General features: G+C 47.9%; 2 protein-coding genes across 3 annotated transcripts; one reads left to right on the top strand and one right to left on the bottom strand.

Annotated features, from left to right (window-relative positions):
* Window positions 1-1,152: 1,152 nt before the first annotated feature.
* On the top strand, window positions 1,153-3,855 carry LOC133515060 (G-protein coupled receptor 4). The gene has a single exon (XM_061847306.1). It carries the CDS (start codon window positions 2,632-2,634, stop codon window positions 3,526-3,528), a length of 897 nt encoding a protein of 298 aa, XP_061703290.1. The 5' UTR covers window positions 1,153-2,631; the 3' UTR covers window positions 3,529-3,855.
* A 177-nt stretch (window positions 3,856-4,032) lies between these two features.
* On the bottom strand, window positions 4,033-8,882 carry LOC133515053 (E3 ubiquitin-protein ligase TRIM35). 2 transcript variants are annotated; one of them, XM_061847293.1, is made up of 6 exons: window positions 8,003-8,881; window positions 7,580-7,675; window positions 6,335-6,565; window positions 5,402-5,419; window positions 5,205-5,317; window positions 4,033-5,131 (listed from the first exon to the last, which is right to left on the bottom strand). In XM_061847293.1, the coding sequence occupies exons 1-6, from the start codon at window positions 8,390-8,392 to the stop codon at window positions 4,396-4,398; spliced, it is 1,584 nt and encodes a 527-aa protein (XP_061703277.1). In that variant the 5' UTR covers window positions 8,393-8,881; the 3' UTR covers window positions 4,033-4,395. The 2 variants fall into 2 exon arrangements, with proteins under 2 accessions (XP_061703277.1, XP_061703278.1); XM_061847294.1 differs by having other exon boundaries at window positions 4,458-5,131; window positions 5,397-5,419; window positions 8,003-8,882.
* Window positions 8,883-9,722: the final 840 nt, after the last annotated feature.

Genomic DNA, 9,722 nt, shown 5'->3' with positions numbered 1-9,722 from the left:
AAGTTTTTTTTTTTTGTCAAGGGTTTGAAGCAAGGGTGTACGAATGTTATTGCTCAAGGGCAAAAAGGGTAAAAAAATTTTTTTTTTAAATTCTCTTGTATGAAATAGTTTCTAAAATTACCGTAATTCCACAGCTTTTCTTTTAAATTCCAAACACATTAAAAGTCATATATGATTATAGTGTCGACGGTGAGGACGGCGACCCCCAGTGCAAATTCTGCGGCATACTGTATTCTAAGATTATTCATCAAACCGTAATTCCCGGCCTTCAGAGCGCACCTGGTTGTAAGCCTCACCGAGTCCATTTGTAAAGGAAATACCGTTTGGTACAAACATATGGCGCAAGTGGCCACATCAAAACACGTTCAGGTTTTGAGGTGGCTAACGTGCAACTCCTTGTCTGTAAGTAGTTCACGTAATAAACAGGTTGGGGACTGCGAGATGTTGTACAACTCCAGGAGATCCTCCCCTACGGGTCACTTCTTATAAATGGAAGATGCTCCGGCTCGCTCCAGCGCAGCGCAAGTTTCGACCGCGCCCGCGTCCCGCCTGCAGCTTGATTTCACACCGGTGAGTAAAAACAAAACTTTGGCTGACTTTTGTAGATTTGTGCACATGATGTTCTAATTTTGTTCTGTATTGTGACCATGATTTCATTCCATGTATATAAATTATAAATATTTATTATAAGCACGATACCCGACGTCACCTTATATTTTTGAAAACCTTCGTAAAACCTCATTTATGACCAATATGTTATGGATTTCTCCTCTCTTGCTATTCCAATTCACCGAGTTCCCTGTAATAGCATACTGTGTATTATTTGTGAGCATGAGCGTTTGTTACAAATATAAGACTCCAGAACCAAATAAATTTGCAAAAATAAAAAGACACTTTTTGTTAAAATATTGTACAAGTCTATATTGTGATTTAAAGTATTTATGTATCGAAATATAATCAAAAATACCACAAATGTATATTTGATAGTACATATTACATCGTTATAAAAATGCTTACATTAATTAGAACATTTTGGGGAAAATGTTGCCACTGCATTTTAAAACGCACACACATATTTACATATATAAATATAGATTTAATAAAATATATAATACATATTATATAATCTTGTAAAATTCAACAAAAAAATCCCAACAATTTCATCAATGTATTTATTTTTTTTCTTTTCCCTTTGCTTAAAAATGATTTATTCTATGCGGTGCCTCCAGAGATAATCCTCTGTCATGGTGATTCGTCCCTCAGGAGAAAAGAATGAAACTCGGGGGGGGGGGTGCAACCGCAGAGGGATCGTAAGGAACAATTAACGCCTCTGGCAGATTGTTGCATTTCTTTAAAAAATAAAATAAAGATGACATTATGGCGATTACACTTGGGTCTTGATAGCCCCCCCCCCCCCCAAACAAAAGCAAAATGTATGTTATGTGTAGAGAAAGCTCCCCGCGTTGAAAACTCACGAGGGTGTATTCGTGAAATGGCGTTGAATAATGTCCTTTTATTCATTTCTGAATGGGCGGAGCTTGCGGCGAGAGTCCTCCCGAGTGATGAAGACGTCCCTGAAAACAGGACCCCCCCCCCCCCCCCCCGAGGAGGGTCCGCACAGGCGCAATAACACGAAAACAGCCTGAGGATGAGAAGCCCTGGCGGGGTTAGGATCGTGTTTACGCTCTGCTCGAGCTCTCGCCGATACAGCGAAAGTTGACACACCCCCGTTTGAATGCCACGTAGTTGTGATGTAACAAAAATGACACATAATCATTCTTAAACTTTTCCCACAATTAATGTGACCCATAACCTGTAGAAGTCAATTGGTCAAGGGGGGGGGGACTTTCTAAGAGGAAAAGTAAAAATAAATGAAAAGTTTGCACAAGTGTGTACACTACTGGTGTCAAACTCAAGGCCCGGGGGACTAGATCCGACCCACCGTGTGTTTTTATGTGGGCCGCGAAGGCAAATCGTCGATGTCAAAATCCGTGATTCTTCTGAAAATACATCCCAACATTTCAAATTGTCATATATCATAAATGATAATGTTGATATGATAACAGCATTTTTGCGTTACCAAACATGACCGTTAGTTGAGTTCTGATTCCAAAACTAGTTCATAAATTTCATGTACAAAAATAATGATGAGGCGATTGAGGTTTTCTATGGTTTCACCCTAACGGCCATCGGAGGGAAATCATAACTACAATGTGGCCCGCGACAAAAATGAGCTTGCCACCCCTGGTGTACACCCTTCTAAAAAAACTGGCTGTGACTGCCGCCATGACGTTTATGCGCCAACGCCAGCTTCTTTTTGAAAGTTTTCCTCCATCTTGACGAAGCCCCGGTTCCAATCAGGGTTGTATTTCTTCAGCTGAAACTCGTCGTACCTTAGACAAGGTGGAGGGAGTTAGGAACGGTTCCAAATAAAAACTGTTTGCGCGTAACAAAATGTCAGTCAGGGGGGTGTGCGCACTTATGCAACCAGATTTGCGTTCTTTATTTGTGTTCCCCCCACTCGCAACCATTGTACAGTAACGGCGTAAATTAGTTTTGGGGTGATTTATCTTTTTCACAGCGGTGCGTAAACTTCATACAGGCACCGTCCCGCTGCGTCCTTCCGCCGCCATGGCCGCCGGCAACGTGACGGCGAAAGCGTTCAGCGTGTTCGACGGCTGCGACTCGCAAGCGGAGGGCATCCTGTTCGACCTGACGCTGCAGTGCGTCAACGTGGTGGTGGGCATCCCCGCCAACATCCTGGTCATCGCCGTGCTGGTGCGCAACCGGCGGGAACCGGCCACCTCCGACATCTACCTGGGCTCTCTGGCCTTCACGGACGCCTACTTCGGCTCCATGACGCCCGTCAGCTTCCTCAACCTCTACCTGTGGCGGAGCAAGGAGGTGTGGTCGGCCCTCAAGTTCTCCTACGGGGTGAAGGACACCAGCGGGCCTCTGTTCCTCTCCTGCATCTGCCTGGACCGCTTCCTGGCCGTGGTCTTCCCGCTGGCGTTCGGCCGCCTCAGGCCCGTCAAGTACCGGCTGGGCCTGTCGGCGCTGGTCTTCGCCCTCACCTTGGTCTACTCCGCCGGCAAGGTGGCGGGCGGCCTGGCGGACTTCGAGAAGGTGTTCACCGGCGAGATCCTGGCCGCCTTCGCCTGGATGGTGGTGTGCAACGGCAGCATCCTGTGGGCCCTGAAGAAGTCGGGCGGGGTCGGGAAGGACGACATGCGTCCCATGAAGAGGAAGGCCTTCAAAATCGTGCTGTCCATCCTTTGCGTGGTGGTGGTCAACTACCTGCCGCCCGTGGCGCTCTTCCCCTTCGAGGACTACTACTCGCCCGACGTCTTCCGCTGCTACGTGCAGCCCGTGGGCTTCGCCTTCCTCAACGTCAGCAGCACCATCCAGCCTCTGGTCTACCTGTCCCGCCTGGAGAAGGCCCCCTTCCTGCCGGTGGGCCGCGTCCCCAAGCGCTGCCCCTGTCTCGCAGGGGACCCAGACAACACACCGCCTGCGCAAAACCCGTAGAACTAAACACCGCTTTAGTTCTCGCTGCTTGCTGCGCTGCTCTTTCATTTTTTTTGTTGCGTGCGTAACATAAGGGAATGAAAAAAGTTGACCCCCCCCCCAATTGATTCGATAAGGCGGGGAATTTGCCTCCCTTACGGAATGATTCATTTCACTCGGCGCGCTCGCGTACAAAAAGCAAGAATCCGCATGCCTTTCCGTGCAAAAGATTTTCCGGCCTGTGACTTAAGAACCGCACACAAAATTCAGAGTTAACAAATCCACCTTCATGTATGTAATAAACACTCGACGTATATGTGCGTTAGTTGAGGGAGTGAAAAAAGTGCAGGAAGTCGACATTGAGGCCCCGCCCCCAGGCGTGAAAAGCAAACTTGGACTGAAGTCGTTGAATGCAAGGCGCTAATATAGTGGAACCTCTTTGCTACGATTTGTCCACATTTAAAAACTCATTTTTTCCCGTAGGAAATAATATAACTTTCCAAAAAAAAAAAAACCAAGATGTCACCATCATTAAACTGCATCAGGCATATATTTTAAGTCATATTTTAACATTCATTGCTGTCAGAGGACTGTAAACAAGCTTTGTTGCATTATAACATTTTTAAAACCTCATCCAACTCCATACGTCACTTTTTTTTTAACATTTACCGTCACTCGAGTATCATTTTTTTTCTAAAAAGTTATCAGCTAACTTACCGCAACAACGAGGCGCTCTAAAGCAGCCACACCAGCCCGAAGCACTGTTCACACAGCCTGTCGAGTCGGGCTTTATTTTTCCCTCCATCTTACTTCCGCCTTCTCTCGGTGATGTGCACGCACTTGTGGCACTTGTGCAATGAGGCGCTCTAGAGCGGACACCCCAGCAGATTATCCAAATAGAGGATGCGCTTTCAAAGTGTCGGCGTAGCTACGTGAGGCACCGCAGGGTTGACCAGTCCTCAAGATCAATTTTTTTCCACGTGAAAACGTGAAACTTAACACGTTGCAACAGGACACAGAACAATATACTAGATTATAAAATATCCAGATGTCATGAAACAAAATCCTCGAAGTGGAGGTCGCGTTTACTGCCTCCCCAAGGTGACGCGGACCCGCTCCGGCAGGATTCTCAACGGATGGCTGCTCTGCGTGTAAAAGTACGGCAGCAGCGTTTCCGCAAAGGCGTGCTCGTACGCGTGAATCAGCGAGTCGTCGTCTGCGTCCCGGAACGTCACGGCGCCTTTGTCGTAATCCACGTGCACTTGGACTCGCTCCGGCGTTTTGGACACCGCCAGCGGCGTGGGCGGCGAGGTCATGGCCTTGACGGCGCCGTCCCTGAAGCACAGAGTCCAGAAGCCGTTCTCGGGCCTGGCGTTGACTTCGGCGTTCCTGGGGATGGTCGACGAGGCCACGCCCAGGAGCCAGTCCTGGTTCCGTCCGGTCTGCACCACCCAGCGGTGGCTCCCCGGGCCCAGCGCGGCGGCGCCCACCGCCTCGGCGCTCAGGTGGAAGCGCTCCGGGTTGTCGGGGCAACTGTTCATCTGGTCTTTGTAGTGGCAGGAAGTCAGGTCGTCGGACAGGAAAAGGCAAGGGTGCGCCGTGTTGGGGTCCAAGGTCACGGGGGCTGAAAGGCAGGAAATGAGTCGCGCTCGCTTTCGACGCACGAACGCACCCGAGCGCGTCGCTCGCACACTCACTGTAATCGAGACCTTCCAGCATTTTCTCCCAAACTCTGTACTTGAGGTTGGAGAGATGCTCGGCCACGTCGATGAGGACGCCGCGCATGTCGGCCGCCGCCGGCGTTGCGTTTCTGCGCACAAAAACACACGCACCAGCGCTCCAGGGAGCGTTAAGCCGACAATCGGGTGACAAAATGATCGTGTACTGACCTGACCTCCTGATCTTTAAACTTCTGTGGAAAAATGAAAAGAGCGTGAATGTCCGCCGTCGTCATGTCAGAATGCTAAACCGACGCTCCAGAGCGCACCTGGTTATAAGCCTCACCCAGTACGTTTGGAAAGGAAATACCATTTGCTACATACACACGCCGCACCCGTGTAAAAGCCGCAAGTGCCCACATTGAAACACGAGATATTTACAAAGACGGTACACAAAGAGTTTAATGCTAATCGCCGCTGAGCTAATGCTAGCGCCTCCACGCTAACGCTAATGCTAGGGCCGGTTAAAAAAAAAAAAAAAAAACATACCGGTAAAAATCCCGGCAGTAACACGCTAGCGCAGCGCTAACAGTAAAAGTCACTTCCTCGGCACATGTATTCCACCGGTCTCACTCTTTACCTTTTCCGCTCGAGTGCCCGTTTGCGGCCGCTAGAAAAAATGCACAAATTAGCCGCGTCGCCGCATAAACCGCAGGGTTGAAAGCGTGTGAAAAAAATTGCGGCTTATATTACGGTAGTATCTAAATTAAATGGTATACTGGTTTATTTACACTATATTTATTTTAGGAAATTTTAGTTGCTTCATAAATTTTTTTCTATGGCGTTTGTGCTTATTTTGTATTTGGTTAATTATATTTTTTACTTAATGAGATTTTTTTTAAATTTAAATTGTAGTTGTTTAGTATCAATTGTTTGGTTTTAGTATATTTTTTAATGACACTTGTATTTATTTGATGCGGTTTTCATTTATTTGTATTGATTGAACGGCCTAATGGCCGACAAGAGCCGCAACGGTTCACTAAAGCATCCTTTTCGACACGTCGACGGCGCCGTCAGCGCTCGTCTGTCGAGATCCACGCGACTTTTCGGACACGCAAAACCAGAGCGCCAAACGCTCGGCCCTCAGCATTGGCGAGGTCGTGGCGGACCTTCAGCAAGTCCACGTCGTCTTCCCCCAGCAGCCGGCGGACGGCCTCGACGCTCTCGGTCAGAGACAGCGCCTCGGCCGCCATCTGCTTCATCTTGTCGTCGAGGGCCGCCATCTTCTCTTCTTCCTCCTTCTTGACGGCCGCCAGCCGGGCCTCCTCCTCCCGGCCCAGCGTCTGCCGGAGCTGCTCGAACTGAACCCGGATCAGACGCTGAGTCTCCGCCGACTGATCCTGGAGGGGCGAACCGTCGGTCAGTGGCTCCGAAAAGTGATGGTGCTCAGCGCTGAACTTTCTGGCCCTTCTCTGCTGGTAGGTAGTAGTAGTAGTAGTAGTAATAGTACAGGTACTGCCTTGATATACAAGCGACCCCAAGTTTCTTGCCGTACCGTTGTTACCGATTTTTCCCTTTGACTTGCAAGCAGAATTACGATTCAATTCAACTCACTTTACAAGCGGCAGTTTGGAAGATAGCAAAACAAAGTACAGTATATATGTAAAAATCTTCGAAACAAGAGACTTCAGTGTTTTATTGCCACTCCCGCTTTAAGTTTACTGTCTATTGACACAAAGTAGGGAGAACCACACTTTGTACACAAATCTCGACCACAATCCGTTCCAGAAAACGGTTCGAGAAGTGATTTGTTTGAAAACCGAATCGATGTTTCCCATTGCAATGAATGGTAAAATAAATAATGCGTTCCAAGCCTAAAAAGATTTGGCTTTTTAAAGCATTTTTTTTAGCTTTTCCTGATAATAAACTGCATAGAAGAAATACATGTATAGTTTAAATATTTTATATAATAAAATAATTTAAGAAATGTATTTATTTTTGCTTGAAATGTATGCTTTAGTAGTAGAGTACGCTAGGCTGGGAGTGCATTGCTGTATCTGAAGCGACTCGGCCCTCAGCCTTGTAAACTTTGTTTGTTAGCAAAAGTGCAGAAAAACTTTAAACAATAATGAGGGGGGGGGGCATTTTTTTATTTTTACAAAAAGTAACACGCAAAAAGATTCATAAGTTGAGTTCAACAGAAATGGGGTGCAGGGGTGGAACAGATTATTGGCCTTTCCTTTCATTTCAGAGGCGAAAGCTGCTTTGAGTTACACATGCGGCCACGCAACCAATGCAACTCGTATCTCAAAGCACCGCTGTATGAATCCCTAAAAGTCGAAATTTTTTTTTTTTCAATTTTGTCCCACGTCTCTCCCGAACTTTCTTTCACTCGCCCGCTGACGACGACTCACCTTGATGTGCTTGAGCATGTCGCCGGAGGACTCGTGGACGGTCTTGAGTTTGTCCAGTTTGTCTCCCAGGCTCTCGAGGGCCTCGCTGAGTTTCCCCTGAAACGACGGCGCTCGTTTAGCGTGTTAATGTTTGGACTAGTTGGAATGCTTTTTGGGCTCGGGGAGGTTCGCGCAGCAACGGCCGGACTCGAAGGGCAGCATTCTGCGTGCAGGCGTACTGAAGGTTAAAAAAACAAAAACAAAACGAAGCGCAATCGTGACGTCGTGACCTTCTTTATCGCCACTGGCTGCCTCGTTCTTGTCAGTGCGCACACTGCCAATTGCAGAAAATTCCCACCAATTATGGTGTGACAGGAGTTTCTTTTCTACTTTTTCTACGACTAGACTTCTTATTCACTTTATGCCATTGATTTGAGTCCTTACCTTGCAGTCGGCGGTGGCCTCCTCCACGGGCGAGCACTGGTGGTCCTTGTGAGCCTTGGAGCAGCGGCACACCACGCAGATGGGCTCCTTGTCCCGCAGACAGAAGAGCTTGAACCTCTCCCCGTGCAGGGGACACATCAGCCGGTCCTCGGCCGCTTCCGTGTCCCTGCGGGCCTGCACCACCGCCTCGCAGATGTTCTTCAGGGCCAGGTTGGGGAAGCGGGCGGACTTGGAGCTCTTCTTCCGACACACGGGACACTCGCGGAGGCCCGAGTCCCAGCAGCGCTCCTGACATCGCCTGCAGAAGCTGTGGCTGCACGACAGCACCACCGGGTCGGAGAAGATCTCGTGGCAGACGGGGCAGGTGAGGTCCTCCTCCGGGAGCGACATGGTCCGGCAAAGACTTGAAAGTTTTTACAAAGTTCTCACGGATTCCGACATGATCGAGTGGGAGAGAATCGGCACCGGCAACATTTGGATCCTGCCGAGCTGCAGCAAGGAGGCTTGCCTGGGCGTCGCTGCGTGAGGGACTCGAATAAAAAAAAAAAAAAACTCAAAAGCGGGAAGTGGAGCGACATTGGCTGCTCGCTCGCCACCCGGTCGCTTCGCACAACTGTGGAATGCAAACGCGCAGGATGTCGACGCGTTCGCGGCAGCAATTATTCGGGCTCGTGAATTCTCCACGCAGTCAATTTGAAGACAAAAGTTCTCCCGCTGAGTGGGCCGCGCACGGCAAAAGTGGGCTCACTCCCTTTTTGTGCAGAAGTGACGGGGGAAAAAAAAAAAAAACCGTAAAAGACGACTTAGTTGATATCAAGGCTTTGTTGCAATTCTGACAAAACAAATAACTGGACCGGTTAACTCAAGATGGCCGCGCTCGTGAAAACAGGTTTCAACTCCTGCAAAAATCCCAGAAAGTGAAGTTATTTTTTTTTAACCTGACAGGCTCCAGCTGTACTTTTTGTTGTTATTGTGACATTTGAGTCCCCATTCTGTTTCTGCCATTAATATAACCTTTAACCTTTACCACTCAATTAAATGTTCTTAATATAGGAAATAAAAACTTGCTTGCAAATGTGCACACACCCCAAATGACCTTCGGATGTTCTGGTAGGCTTTTCCTGACTTTTCTTTCAGAAATGAAATGACTGTTTAAAAAAAATCATGCTTAACTGTAGGTAAACGGTTCTTTTGGTGATGGGCAGTGTTGTGTTTGGACAAATGGGCGACCACCTCGCTTCCAACGGCAGGTACGGATTTTGTTACCATGACAACCATGGGCCGAGCAGGCTCTGCTAGCTCGATCTAGCTGTAGCTTTACTGCTCGAGAGGTGTCGATGTGGGCGTAATCAGGCCGCAGAGTCTGACCGTTGAGGCTTAACTGCATCCAACAAAAACCGGGTGCGGCTCTGCTTACCTTGCGCAAAAAGCCACCACCGGCTGAGCCAGCCATTTCGGACACATTTGCAGAAATAGTCAAATAACAAAAGATTATTCTTTAAAAACACACTTGATGCGTGTGCAGGGAATCCAGAACTATCCCAACTATATTGCATACCATATATATGTATATATATATATATATATATATATATATATATTTCAACAATGTGTGCAATTTAAATGCCTGTAAAAATGTTTCACACAGCTCCAGTTTTGGGTCTGAAGTGTACCTAATATTGTGCCCGGTGAGCTTTTCTTGTCATGTGTGCCATCCAAG

Source organism: Syngnathoides biaculeatus, chromosome 16 (genome assembly GCF_019802595.1).
Source record: "Syngnathoides biaculeatus isolate LvHL_M chromosome 16, ASM1980259v1, whole genome shotgun sequence".
In the NCBI taxonomy this organism is placed as follows: Eukaryota; Metazoa; Chordata; class Actinopteri; order Syngnathiformes; family Syngnathidae; genus Syngnathoides; species Syngnathoides biaculeatus.
The sequence above is the reverse complement of the archived record's forward strand: the minus strand, read 5'-3'. Positions and strand labels throughout refer to the sequence as shown.